The following is a 15832-nucleotide window of genomic DNA, read 5'->3' as shown; positions in this document are numbered from 1 at the left end:
GCTTGTTTCTAAAGTGTAGTTGCTTATTTGGGCTTGTTTCTAAAGTGTAGTTATTTATTTGGACTTGTTTCGAAAGTGTAGTTGTTTATTTGGACTTGTTTCTAAAGTGTAGTTGTTTATTTGGGCTTGTTTGTAAAGTGTAGTTGTTTATTTGGACTTGTTTCTAAAGTGTAGTTGCTTATTTGGGCTTGTTTCTAAAGTTGCTTATTTGGGCTTGTTTCTAAAATGCAGTTGCTTATTTGGGCTTGTTTCTAAAGTGTAGTTGCTTATTTGGGCTTGTTTCTAAAGTGTAGTTGTTTATTTGGGCTTGTTTCTAAAGTGTAGTTGCTTATTTGGGCTTGTTTCTAAAGTGTAGTTGTTTATTTGGGCTTGTTTCTAAAGTGTAGTTATTTATTTGGTCTTGTTTCTAAAGTGTAGTTGCTTATTTGGGCTTGTTTCTAAAGTGTAGTTGCTTATTTGGGCTTGTTTCTAAAGTGTAGTTGCTTATTTGGGCTTGTTTCTAAAGTGCAGTTGTTTATTTGGGCTGTTTCCTAATGTTGTTTAAAACAGTGGTTCTCAAACATTTTCATGGGAAGGACCCCCAGATTAATATGTATTTGTCCACATGTTACACTGAAGTCTCTCAAACAAAGTTTACATTTGCACATTTTGATCACTGAACACTGTCACATCAGATACATCACAAATCAATGAAAGGCACAAATATACAATGAGCATTTACCATGTGCGCCTCTTGAACCATGTGCAGAACTTTGGCAATATTATTCTCTCTCTCTCTCTGGAGTTTCTTAAATGTGACCTATGACCTCTCTGGATCAACTCAGCTTGCTTCTGACTCTTGATCGACAGCCCAATTACCACAAACCCTCAAAGCAGTGGGCACAGCATTGTGACCTTAAATCTTGTAATATAGACCCTTTTAATATATTTATTGTCCCTTTTAATACTATTCATTCATAATAAAATTAATCTTTTAAACCCAAAATGAACATGAATTTTACATAGACAAACCATATTTATATTTATAACTGAAACCACTATCTCTCCTTCTGGGACAGTTACAAGGTGCGTCGCTCATCTCGACCTCGCAACTACTGTACAGTACGCAGCTGTACAGCAACCGAAATGCACAGTTTGGGCTTGGGCTGTTTTCTATGTGTTCTGTCTCAAATTTATTTTCCTTTCTTTTCTAGAATTAAGGAAACACAGAGAACCAACAATTCTGTCTATGAAAAGCCAAATCTCCCTAAATGTAGGCTAATGTTCCAATAACTATTTTATTTGTGACCATGTGTTATGCAAGCTCAATAGGCCTAGCTATCTGCATCTAATTATTATATTAAGCGTGTATGTATAGGTTTTGCCTGGGCGTTTCCATAATTCTTGATGGTCTGGTTAACGGCCGTGTGGGGGGGAGGGGCTGGTGGTTGAGGTTCCGCGGTGACCACCCCACTGTTGGCTCGTTACGCCACTGCATGTACTTTGTCCACCTCTAGTTGTGTTTAGCATACTTAGAATTATAGACTTTGTTTAATTTATTTTCACATTGTTATTCAAAAGCACTTTTGCTGTTAATAATATGAGCCATATTAGTCTTATAATTTTATTATTATTGTCAGGTGGAAGCCTGTATGTACAAAACCGTAACTTTTCAGGATATGAAATAATAGTTTAAAAAAAAAAAAAAAAAATATATATATATATATATATATATATATATATATATATATATATATATATATATATATATATATATATAACAAAAAAACAGCAGATCTAAACTCACACAGTTGTGAGCTTGTAGATCAGCTATTTTCACTACTTGTGTCATTGTTATACAACAAAGTGTAAAAAAGGGCATTAATTTATGAATAAATTATAAAAAAAAGATGACATGGCGATACATGGTTTCTGTCTGACAGTGACGAGGAGGAGTTCTTGTGTGTCTATCTGACCTGAGTGGAAGAGACTGATCATTTATGTTCTTTCTTTTTTAGGATTTCTACAGAGACACAACCTCCATACCGTTCACATTAGAAGAGCAACCAGCAGATGTTTGTGGTCTGGATCTAAACTTCAATCAGCACAACCATAGAACACAACACACACCACACTGAAGATAAGGGATGTGCATCCAGACAGATACAAGACTCTAGGAACTGCTAATTAACATTATTAAAACACATGACTGTTTACATTGTTCTAGCCCATGGACTCAGGTTAGTGTAGGTTACAGTACAATAGAATACAGTGACAACATGGCGTCTACAAGTCAGTCAGCTGTGGAATACATAAATAACGCCAGAACCCGCCTGGTGGGAGGATTACAGAACCTTCCCCTTATTGTAGAGAATCTGTATCAGAGAGAAGTGTTCAGTGAGGCGGAGGTCAGTGACATACAGACAGAGGATACTGACTTTAATAAAACAAGAACAATACTGGACAGGGTCACAGATAAAGGGGAAGCAGCCTGCTATGAATTACTAAAGATCATTGACATAACTAGGAAGAGGACCTTGAGAGAGGACCTACACCAATGGATCTGCTGCTTTTCTTTCAAAGATGATGAGGAAATCAACTATACTACAGGTACTGTTTATGAAGGAGAAATTGGCAAATAATTAAAGATGGGGTGCCATGATATTTTTCAACCCTAAAACCTGATCATAAGGTATTATTATTATGTAAGGATTTTTTTCAACAAAAAAAAGTGTACAGAAATGGTTAAAATTATGTTTTTATGTGGACACGCCTCCAGTTCATTAAGTATACCTGGTTCTCACCTTAGCACCTCCTCCACCACCTTAGCACCACCCACCTGTCCTAGTCCCTCCTCCTCCTCATGCCCACACCTGTTGTGTTATGATAATGAGGGGGAGGGTATGGCTTTGTGATGTCACTAAAGCGCTGTTTCTCTATTGGCACGTTTGACCCTCAAGGTTTCAGCCTCCAGGAAGAAACTCCAAATAGTCAGAGAAGACATAAAACACCATAAAAACACCACCGGGGGGCTTTATGAAGTTCTATCAACCTCATAGACACATGAAAAACAGAAAAAGTGCAAAAACATGGCACCAGCTCTTTAACAGTATGAAAACTGATATGTTGATTACTTTTTGCATTGTGAACTTGCTGTTAATTTTGTTTCAGGTCCAAAACCATGCTACAGATACCAGGAAACATTAAAGAAAAAAGCTCTTAAGCTTTCAGAAGATGTGTGGAAACAAAGCAACACATTTCTACCAAAGTACAAGAGTTCATTTTTGTCTTACACTCCACTGGTATTAGACACAGAAAATGAAAATACATCATCTGAAAGAATAGAATCGAAGATAACAAAAGGCAAGAAATCCCGCAATAAAAAAATGAAAACCTCCATTCCTAAAAAGGCGAAAAGGGAAATATCTGTAGATGACTTACTCAAAACAGATGAGAACAAAATTCTCCTGGTTGGTAAGCCTGGAATTGGAAAGACAACAGCTGTGTGTCAAATGCTGAAAATCTGGGGAGGAAGCGACAACAAGGAACTAGATTACATGTTCTATTTTGATATGAGAGAAATGTCCAGCATTACAAATCCCACAAGTTTAGAGGATCTTCTCTTCAATACATTTAGTGAACCAGGTGAAGGAAAAGAAGAGGTCTTGGAGGACATAAAGAAGAATTCTGAAAATGTTACTATCATTTTTGATGGACTCTCAGAACTCTCTTTCCCAGTGATAGAGAAACTTGTGGAGGGGGACCTGCTTCCTGATGCAAAGATCATGATCACATGCAGACCAGAGGTTGAATCAGAACACTCCCTATCAGACTGGGCTTCTCTCAGAGTGGAGGTGAAAGGCTTCAGCACAAAATCTATCAAAGAGTACTTAGCTAAGACGCTGAACGCTGATCAGTTGAGCACAATTGTGAGCAATCTGGAGTTGTTCAGTCTTTGCCATGTCCCAGTATATGCACTGATGGTGGTTTCCAGCTTTTCTATTATGAACCCTCATCCTCAAGAACCATGTACAGTAACTGAAATATACATCAACATTATTTTGGATTGCATTCTAAAGCACAGTGGCCAAAATAAACTAAACTATATCAGAGACCACAGTGAAGCAATATTTGCTTTGGCCATGGCTGCCTTTCAGGCATCTCAAGGGAAATCTGTGAACTTAACAGAACTGTCTTGTGATGAAAGCAATGTTCATTCAGCCTTCCTAAACACAATTACTGTTGCACAGACAACCTACTCTGCATTTCTCCACTACACCATACAGGAGTTTTTTTTTTTGCAGGGTTGTGGATTTTGAAGAATCCTGACAAAATAACAAACTTTCTACACATGTGCTTCACTGAAGAGAAGAAACACATGAGACATGTGATCCTTTTCCTGTGTGGTTTGTGTAGGGAGACAAATCTCGAAAAGTTGGAATGTCTGTTTCCAGAGCAGCAAGTGAAGAACATGGCTAAGACTTTCATCAGAGATGTAGTAAACACATTTCTCTTCTCTCCACTAAACCAAGATCACGGTGACACTGATGACAGCAACATACTGTTCTTATGCCAATGCTTGTATGAATCTCAGTCCACTGAGGCCTGTCTTCACTTTCTGGACAAACTGCATTATCACCTTGATTTGAGCGAAGGGAATCTTGATCCTCACCATTGTTGTGCTGTGTCTTATGTAATCAGTCAGTCGCAAAAGAGAATTAAAATCAGCACTGACAACGGTGTTCAGAGACACGACGTCCTGCTTGATCTTTACCTACATTTCAGCAGTAAAGGATATACACATGCTCTTCCAATTCTGAAGCAACTTTACCCACCAGCTCATGAAGTCTGGTCCATAGACCTTTCAGATAGAAAGGCCTCTGACCTCCTAGAATGCTTGAAACTCCGACCATGGAAGAAACGAGTAGAGCTGAGAGGCTGGTCAGATGAAGAGAATGATGTGAAGAGTTTCCTTCAGTGTCTACCCTACATCTCAGAGCTCAGGTAATTGGAATGATTGTAATTTTACCTCATTACATTTGACATCAGTAATTGAAGGTGGCGTTAGTGATAATTTTGTTAATGTAAGTGTTAAATAGCTCTATGTTATCATAGTAATCATAGATTGTTTGTTCAGTAACCCTGTCGCTCAAGCTCCTGATTTCATACAATCAGGAGAGAGAACTCATACAGGATACAGGATAAACAATTGAAATGTAAAGTACTGAAACAACTACATTTTCAGACAAAATTTGAAGTGGAACGCTATAAAATGTAGGCTGATAAATGGGTTCTCTCTACTGATTGGTTTAAATTGTCCACCCACCTGAAAATATATTTTCTGTTTATTAAAGAGCTGGAGAGATGGGGAGACTATCACAATACTATCACAATATAGAGCTTAAACCTTTTAACTAAAACCGTTTTGTTGTAATCAGAAAGGATCACTTTCTGTACTGCACCTTTAAAGGTAGTGTAAGTGATACTTTTTGTGAAAATAATGTAAATGGTTTTATAACAACAGCAATCACTAACAGTGGTCAACTCTTTAGTAAACATTAATACATTTTAAAGGTCAGGATACTCATTTGATCCATTCAGGACAGAGAACTCACAGGATACACACTAAACAAGTGAAACTGCTGAACTGAAAATGTATTTTCTGTTTATTAAAGAGCTGGAGAGACAGGGTTGTGTTACTGAACACACTGTATAGTCTATATAGCAATGATTATTATCACAATATAGAGCTTAAAAATAACAAAAAAAAAACTTATGGCAGAGCATGAATAGTTTTCTCTTGAAAGATTATTTTAATATCAAAGGTCAGCATGTTATTAGGTTACAGAGTGCCTCACCCAGTTCTTAATGATTAATTTACTGTTCAGTAAAACAAAAAGTTAAAGAGTATGTTTTAGGTTCATGGATCAAGTATTTAATGTTGATTCTACACCAGGGGTCTTCAACAGGGTGTCTGGGACCCCTAGGGGGTCCTCAGAGTTACTGCAGGGGGTCCACCAAATCTTTGTGTGATATGGACTTTATTTATTTAATTATTTTACATTAACCACTTGAACCCGCACATCCCTATTCTGGGGGGAACATTAGCCGAAAATAGCAGATCTACAAGCTCACAACGCATTGCATACGTGTTGTGAGCTTGTAGATCGGCTAGATTCGGCGAAGAGGTTTGGTGTACAGTACCAAGCCAAAGGTCAAGTTTATAAAGTATTGAGGGTTTAAGTCATTAAATGTCTGAAAACACACATTTAACATGAATCCAATATGTAGTGGGGGGGGGGGGTCTTTTACTTGGACAATGGTTATATTAACACTATTCTACAAAGTACAGAGAGTACAGAGAAATATAAGAAATGTAAGCATAAATACATGTTTAGTCATTTATGTTTTCCGATTCCTTCATTTTACATTGACTCTTTCACCTAAAATCTGATGGATAAAATGTCCATAATGTTGTGTTGTTTTGTTTTGTTCTGTTTATGATGCAGAGATCAATATTTAATGTTGGTTTTCAATTAAACAGTTGCAGTGTCTCTGGTCAAGAAACAACCAAGATCCTGGGGAAGCTCTTCTTTGAAGCAGCAAAACGGGAAGAAGAAACAGGAGAGAAGATTCTGGAATTGTTGTATTCTGTGTGTAATTACGAAACATTCCCCCTCATTCATAATTATATTTACAAAAATAAGGATCAGTGTGATGTACTACTGGACCTATACTCCTATGTGAAGAACTATGAGAATCAAACAGGCAGAAGTGTTCTTCCAGCATTACAACCAGTTTACCAGTCAGCTCCTACAGTCTGGTCCATAGACCTCTCAAAGAGAAAGGTCTCCCTCCTCCTAGAGGTGATGAAACTCCAACCAGAGAAGAAACCAGTAAAGCTGAGAGGCTGGTCAGATGAAGAGAGTGAAGTGAGGATCTTCCTTCAGTGTCTACCCTACATCTCACAACTCAGGTAGCTGGAATTATGTTGTAATTTTACATCATTACATTTGACATTTCAGTAATTAAAGGTGACGTAATTGATACTTTTTTAAATGTAAGTGTTAAATAGCTCCTTGTTATTATAGTAATCATACAGTGTTTGTTCAGTAACAGGTCTCCCTGTCTCTCAAGCTCTTTAATGAAAAAAATATGTTCAGGTTGGGATACCAATTTCATCCAATCAGGAGAGAGAACTCATACAGGATACAGGATAAACTATTGAAATGTAAAGTACTGAAGCAACTAAATTATCAGACTACATTGTAAGTGGAACACTATAAAATTGAAGCTGATAAATGGGTTCTCTCTCCTGATTGGATGAAATTGGCCACCCACCTCAAAATGTATTTTCTGTTTGTTAAAGAGCTGGAGAGATGGAGAGACCTCTGTTTCTGAATAAACACTCTATAGCAATGATTACTATCACAATATAGATCTATTTAACACTGTTACTGAACAAACACTCTATAGCAATGATTACTATCACAATATAGATCTATTTAACACTGTTACTGAACAAACACTCTATAGCAATGATTACTATCACAATATAGATCTATTTAACACTGTTACTGAACAAACACTCTATAGTAATGATTACTATCACAATATAGATCTATTTAACACTGTTTCTGAACAAACACTATAGTAATGATTACTATCACAATATAGAGCTATTTAACACTGTTACTGAACACACTCTATAGCAATGATTACTATCACAATATAGAGCTATTTAACACTGTTACTGAACATACACTCTATAGTAATGATTACTATCACCATATAGAGCTATTTAACACTGTTACTGAACAAACACTCTATAGCAATGATTACTATCACAATATAGAGCTATTAAACACTGTTACTGAACAAACACTCTATAGCAATGATTACTATCACAATATAGAGCTATTAAACTCTGTTACTGAACAAACACTCTATAGCAATGATTACTATCACAATATAGAGCTATTTAACACTGTTACTGAACACACACTCTATAGCAATGATTACTATCACAATATAGAGCTATTTAACACTGTTACTGAACAAACACTATAGCCATGATTACTATCACAATATAGAGCTATTTAACACTGTTACTGAACAAACACTCTATAGCAATGATTACTATCACAATATAGAGCTATTTAACACTGTTACTGAACAAACACTCTATAGCAATGATTACTATCACAATATAGAGCTATTTAACACTGTTACTGAACAAACACTCTATAGCAATGATTACTATCACAATATAGAGCTATTAAACACTGTTACTGAACAAACACTCTATAGCAATGATTACTATCACAATATAGAGCTATTTAACACTGTTACTGAACAAACACTCTATAGCAATGATTACTATCACGATATAGAGCTATTTAACACTGTTACTGAACAAACACTCTATAGCAATGATTACTATCACAATATAGAGCTATTTAACACTGTTACTGAACAAACACTCTATAGCAATGATTACTATCACAATATAGAGCTATTTAACACTGTTACTGAACAAACACTCTATAGCAATGATTACTATCACAATATAGAGTTATTTAACACTGTTACTGAACAAACACTCTATAGCAATGATTACTATCACAATATAGAGCTATTTAACACTGTTACTGAACAAACACTCTATCTATAGCAATGATTACTATCACAATATAGAGCTATTTAACACTGTTACTGAACAAACACTCTATAGCAATGATTACTATCACAATATAGAGCTATTTAACACTGTTACTGAACAAACACTCTATAGCAATGATTACTATCACAATATAGAGCTATTAAACACTGTTACTGAACAAACACTCTATAGCAATGATTACTATCACAATATAGAGCTATTTAACACTGTTACTGAACAAACACTATAGCAATGATTACTATCACAATATAGAGCTATTAAACACTGTTACTGAACAAACACTCTATAGCAATGATTACTATCACAATATAGAGCTATTAAACACTGTTACTGAACAAACACTCTATAGCAATGATTACTATCACAATATAGAGCTATTTAACACTGTTACTGAACAAACACTCTATAGTAATGATTTCTATCACAATATAGAGCTATTTAACACTGTTACTGAACAAACACTCTATAGCAATGATTACTATCACAATATAGAGCTATTTAACACTGTTACTGAACAAACACTCTATATCAATGATTACTATCACAATATAGAGCTATTTAACACTGTTACTGAACAAACACTCTATAGCAATGATTACTATCACAATATAGATCTATTTAACACTGTTACTGAACAAACACTCTAGCAATGATTACTATCACAATATAGAGCTATTTAACACTGTTACTGAACAAACACTCTATAGTAATGATTACTATCACAATATAGAACTTTAACCTTTTAACAACAAACCTTCTATTGTAATCAAAAAGTATCACTTTCTGTACAGCACCTTTTAAAGGTAGTGTAAGTGATACTTTTTGTGAAAATAAGTGTTAAATGGCTCTATAGCAACAACAATCACTAACAGCGATCTCCCCATCTCTCCAACTCTTTAGTAAACATTAATACATTTTAAAGGTCAGGATACTCATTTGATCCATTCAGGACGCGAACTGCTTTTCTACCCCTGATGTCAGTAGCGGGGGGCGGGGTCGAGGAGAGCCTGGCGAGTTGGGGCTCTCCCCACAACATGATTTACGATTCTGTGCCTATGTACATAACTCGGGACGGGGCTGAGTAGGCTCAAGCGAACTTCGCAACGTTCAGCACGGCAACTGGTGGTGCTTCTCGTGGCTCAAGTTCGCTTGAGACTGCTCCCCTCCATCGCAGTCCAAAACTATACTTTATCGGCGGAAAAAAGTAGTCTGTGGTTGTTGGAAAAATTTGTGTCGATAGAGGGAGTCGATCCCAGGAGCTGTGGATTAGGAGTCTAGTGATTAACGAGGCGAGCCACTGAGGCAGGTGCTTAGATTGGGTATTCGGGCTGTATTATAATGTGACAACGCCCACCGTTCCCCACTCTTCTAATGTAGAGCGAAAGAAGTACGGGGCCCTACTGGGCCCTACTGGGCGAGGCTACTGAGACGGGGGTAGAATTAAGGCTGCACGGATTCAGGACAGAGAACTCACAGGATAAACACTAAACATGTGAAACTAGAAGTGATGAAAAAAACACACATTTGGAACTGGAACACTATACAATTTAAGCTCTTTCCCGATTGGATGGAATTGGGATGCTGAACTGAAAATGAATGTTCAGTTTATAAAAGAGCTGGAGAGACAGAGAGACCCCTGTTACTGAACACACACTGTATAGTCTATATAGCAATGATTATTATCACAATATAGAGCTTAAACATTTTAAAAAAACTTACGGCAGAGCATGAATAGTTTTCTCTTGACATATTATTTTAATATCAAAATGCAGCTACTGTATACATGTTGACCATTCTGGATGACATTAATAACATGCTGACCTCGTTTTCACATGAGGTCAGTATGTTATTAGTTAGGTTACAGAGTGCCACACCCAGTTCTTAATGATTCATTTACTGTTCAGTAAAACAAAGTAAAAGAGTATGTTTTAGGTTCATGGATCAAGTATTTAATGTTGATTCTACACCAGGGGTCTTCAACAGGGTGTCCGGGACCCCTAGGGGGTCCTCAGAGTTACTGCAGGGGGTCCACCAAATCTTTGTGTGATAGGGACTTTATTTGTTTTATTTTTACATTAACCACTTGAACCCACGCATCCCTATTCTGGGAGGAACATTAGCCGGAAATAGCAGATCTACAAGCTCACAGCACGTCACACACATGTTGTGAGCTTGTAGATCGGCTAGATTCAGTGAAGAGGTTTGGTGTTCAGTGTAAAAAGAGCAGACCAAGTAAAGTACCAAGCCAAGGGTCAGGTTTACACAGTATTGAGGGTTTAAGTCATTAAATGTGTGAAAACACACATTTAACATGAATCCAATGTGTAGTGGGGGGGAGGAGGGGGGGGGGGTCCCTGGGGGGGGGGTCCCTGCTTCATCTCTCTCAGCTAAGTGGTCCTTGGCCTGAAAAACGTTGAAGACCCTGATCTACACTACAGGTTTACTGTCAGAATCAAACAGGACAGATTTATGATGAATATTAATGTTGGAGCAGCTTGTAATGTGTTGTGAACAGGATCAGTAGACTAGCAGCATACAGTAGGTCCAACAGGTCAGCCAGGTCATTGACAGACCACAGATATAGAGTCACTGATCATTTATTTAACAGAAGATAATGTAAACATCCACCATGTGAATTCAATTCCAATTGGTTACATTTGTACGCTCTCAGAGTCACAAATGGATAAATTAACACTCAGGATTTTGATATATATGTCGAGGTCACCATCCCAAGTGGGCACATGTGCAGCCATGTGTAGCCTCTATGGAATATTAACTCATTGACTGCCAGAGTTAAAAGTAACATCATCTACTATGGCTGCACTTGCCAGTGATTCCGAGCGTTTTCACTAATCCTTGAAAAATCATAGAATATTTTTTTTCACAACGATCCACCCGCCGATCGCTTCATAAGACGTAGTGGGGTCTCGTAGAATCTGAGAAAAATAAATTGTGCCAACGCGATAATCCATTCTATAGTTATGGTCAGTTGAATGTGGCTTTTTTTGCTAAAAAGCAACAAAAAGCTGAGAAAATGATTTTTTTTAACTCCTATAATACTAAACAAAACCAGCTCTGTTTTGTTTTTGTCATGTGATCTTTTCCTTGGACAATGGTTCTACTAACACTATTCAACAAAGTACAGAGAGTACAGAGAAATATAAGGAATTTGAGCATAAATACATATTTATATTTAGTAATTTATGTTTTCTGATTCTTTCGTTTTACATTGAGTCTTTCACCTAAAATCTTTTTTGTTCTGTTTATGATGCAGAGATCCATGTTTCATGTTGGTTTTCATTTAAACTGTTGCAGTGTCGCTGATCCATGGTCAGGAACGTCAGAACCAGCCAAGATCCTGGGGAAGCTCATCTGTGAAGCAGCAGAACAGGAAGAAGAAACAGGAGACAAGATTCTGGAATTATTGTCTTCTGTGTGTAATTATGACACATTCCCCATTATTGATTATTTTGGTGACAAGAAGAAGGATCAATGTGCTCTACTACTGGACCTATACTCCTATGTGAAGAACTATGAGACTCAAACAGGCAGAAGTGTTCTTCCAGCATTCCAACCAGTTTACCAGTCAGTTCCTACAGTCTGGTCCATAGACCTCTCAGAGAGAAAGGTCTCCCTCCTCCTAGAGGTGATGAAACTCCAACCAGAGAAGAAACCAGTAGAGCTGAGAGGCTGGTCAGATGAAGAGAGTGAAGTGAGGACCTTCCTTCAGTGTCTACCCTACATCTCACAACTCAGGTTAATGTGTTTTCTTTAATTTAATGTTTGTTTACACATAACACCCATCTCACTAGTTTTTTTTCCTTGAATATAATGAGGTATGATTAACCTATTAAAACTGGGAAAGCATCTGTCATTTTAGATTTTAGTTATATTTATGTCGCTAAAATCTTTCTTAATACATTACAAAAAGCTGTGCAGCATGTCCATGATAGAGACAAAGTGCATAGAGAACAAGAGACTGTATATGCAATAAGTATATGATATGGATAATGCAACCCAATCAGCAAGAATACAATCAGAGAATACATGAATCACTCAGAGAATACATCATCTCTGTATTATACTACAGTATATGTGTGTAAACATGATTCAATGCTGAGTTGTGTGTTAACATCATTGTTATCAGGACAGCAGAGTGTTGTGGTCTTTTCCTAGGACAATGGTTACACTAGCATTAGTCAACAAATTACAGAGAGTACATTAAGCATGATAAGCTGATTTCTTCATTTTACATTGAGTCTTTCACATAAACTCTGATGGATACAGTGTCTGTCATTGTTTGGTTCTGTTTATGATACAGAGATCAATATTTCATGTTGGTTATCATTTAAACTGTTGCAGTGTCGATGCTCAAGAAACAACCAAGATCCTGGGGAAGCTCTTCTGTGAAGCAGCAGAACAGGAAGAAGAAACAGGAGAGAAGATTCTGGAATTGTTGTCTTCTGTGTGTAATTATGAAACATTCCACTTTATTGACTGGTTTGATGATGATAATGAAGAAGAAGACAGGAAGTATCAATGTTCTCTACTACTGGACCTATACTCCTATGTGAAGAACTATGAGACTCAAACAGGCAGAAGTGTTCTTCCAGCATTACAACCAGTTTACCAGTCAGTTCCTACAGTCTGGTCCATAGACCTCTCAGAGAGAAAGGCCTCCCTCCTCCTAGAGGTGATGAAACTCCAACCAGAGAAGAAAGTAGTAGAGCTGTGGGACTGGTCAGATGAAGAGAGTGAAGTGAGGATCTTCCTTCAGTGTCTACCCTACATCTCAGAGCTCAGGTAACTGGGATTTTGTTTGAATAATTTTACCTCATTTCATTTAAAAGTGTAATTAATTAAATTAAATTGAAAGAAAATGACTGTAGCTCCCACAAAGGTGTTTAAAAAAAACTTTATTTCTTTTGGAGTATTTAGGTAGTATGTTATGGTTTCATGGATCATGTTTTTATGTGAATTCTTCTTATTTTGTATAATTACAGGTTTACTTCTCAGAATCAAACAGAGGACACATTTCTGCTGAATCTGTGTGTGCAAGCAGCTCTTCATGAGGGGTTAATCACACAAACAATAGAGGAAGTGTTTTCACTGTCTGAATATTGGCATCACAAATCTGACTTCCTCCTAGACCTGTACTCTCATGTCAAAGACTATGAGACTCAAACAGGCAGAAGTGTTCTTCCAGCATTACAACCAGTTTACCAGTCAGCTCCTACAGTCTGGACCATAGACCTCTCAGAGAGAAAGGTCTCCCTCCTCCTAGAGGTGATGAAACTCCAACCAGAGAAGAAACCAGTACAGCTGACAGGCTGGTCAGATGAAGAGAGTGAAGTGAGGATCTTCCTTCAGTGTCTACCCTACATCTCACAGCTCAGGTTAATGTGTTTCCTTTATTTTAATGTTTGTCTACACATAACACCATCATACTAGTTGTTTTGTTCGTTTTGTTTGAATATATTGAGGTATGATTAACCCATTAAAACTGGGAACGCTTCTGTGTCATTTTAGATTGTATCTATATTTATATCAACAGAAAACTCTTAGGATTTAGAGCAGTGGTTTAGAACAGTAGTTCTCACAAATAGCAGATATACAAGCTCACAGAGTGTCACTTTGTGCCGCGCTGCGAGCTTCTACATCTGCTATTTTTGAAAAATCCTGAAAGTGTTTGAAAAATGTTATATAATTTAGCACTTTTTAACACAAATCCTCTCTTCTTGAAGGGTCACCGACACAAAACATTTTCAGATAGGGGGTCCACGGCCAATTACATATCATTTTGGGGGGTCCTTGGCACAAAAAGGTTGAGAACCATTGATTTAGAAGGCATTTGTAGAATCTTCCTCAGGTCTTAATGGGTTAAAGACCTCTTATGAATGTATTTATTTATTAGGACAGATTATGTGTAACTCTTGTTACTTTTCCTAGCATCTATAAGGTGATAATATCTGTCTTCATATCTTGGTTATTCTTTATGTACTCTTGTGCATTAACTACTTTTAACCTGGTGTCCTTCTGTTGGGAATGTCATTATAGGCAAACATTTTCCAAAATAGCAAACATAGCAGATCCACACACAACGTGATGCATTGTAAGCTTGTAGATCGTCTTTTTCCACAATGTGGCACCGTCAAATTACAAAGTTTAAAATAGGGCTGAAGTGGTTCAAAGGAATTGATTATTTGTAACTCTTGTGACTTCATCCCAGCATCAAATGATACATTATCTGTCTTCATAGCTTGGTTCATTCTTTATGATAGTTTTAGAAGTTAAATATATCATACATTTAAAGTTTTTTTCACCAATGTATCTTTAACCTTAAATGGATACAGTGTCTATTATTATTTGGTTCTGTTTATGATGCAGAGATCAATATTTCATGTTGGTTTTCATTTAAATTGTTGCAGTGTCTATGCTCAAGAAACAACCAAGTTCCTGGGGAAGCTCTTCTGTGAAGCAGCAGAACAGGAAGAAGAAACAGGAGAGAAGATTCTGCAATTGTTGTCTTCTGTGTGTAATTACAAAACATTCCCCCTTATTGACTGGCGTGATGATTGGAAACACAGGAAGCATCAATGTGCTGTGTTACTGGACCTATACTCCTATGTGAAGAACTATGAGACTCAAACAGGCAGAAGTGTGCTTCCAGCATTACAACCAGTTTACCAGTCAGTTCCTACAGTCTGGTCCATAGACCTCTCAGAGAGAAAGGTCTCCCTCCTCCTAGAGGTGATGAAACTCCAACCAGAGAAGAAGAAACCAGTAGAGCTGAGAGGCTGGTCAGATGAAGAGAGTGAAGTGAGGATCTTCCTTCAGTGTCTACCCTACATCTCACAGCTCAGGTTAATGTGTTTTATTTCATTTAATGTTTGTCTACGTATAAAAGCTATCTCAACATATTTATTTATTTATTCACATTTTCAAAACATTTCAAAAATAGCAGATCTACAGGGTCACAACACATCTTGGAGTGACGATGTGTTGTGAGCTTGTAGATCGGCTATTTTCATAGCACGACATCGTCAATGACGAAGTATGAAATAGGGCGGAAGTCGATCTTCCTTCAGTGTCTACACTAACTACTAAACCTTACAGCTCAGGTTAATGTTGTGTGTGTTAATGTATTTGTCTATGTATAAGCAATGTCAT

The 15832-nt window shown here is 37.1% G+C and overlaps 1 protein-coding gene across 1 annotated transcript in view; it reads left to right on the top strand.

Annotated features, from left to right (window-relative positions):
* LOC308079711 (uncharacterized protein) overlaps positions 1–15832 on the top strand; it is a 107994-nt gene that overhangs the window by 59306 nt on the left and 32856 nt on the right. Inside the window, exons 7-10 of the mRNA XM_080421272.1 lie at positions 11978–12135; positions 13189–13465; positions 13666–14058; positions 15091–15525. Of these exons, the coding sequence (XP_080277398.1) occupies positions 11978–12135; positions 13189–13465; positions 13666–14058; positions 15091–15525 (1263 nt within the window). The remainder of the gene's footprint in view (positions 1–11977; positions 12136–13188; positions 13466–13665; positions 14059–15090; positions 15526–15832) is intronic.

This window comes from Gymnoscopelus braueri (genome assembly GCF_963280865.1).
Source record: "Gymnoscopelus braueri genome assembly, chromosome: 23".
NCBI lineage: Eukaryota > Metazoa > Chordata > Actinopteri > Myctophiformes > Myctophidae > Gymnoscopelus > Gymnoscopelus braueri.
The sequence above is the reverse complement of the archived record's forward strand: the minus strand, read 5'-3'. Positions and strand labels throughout refer to the sequence as shown.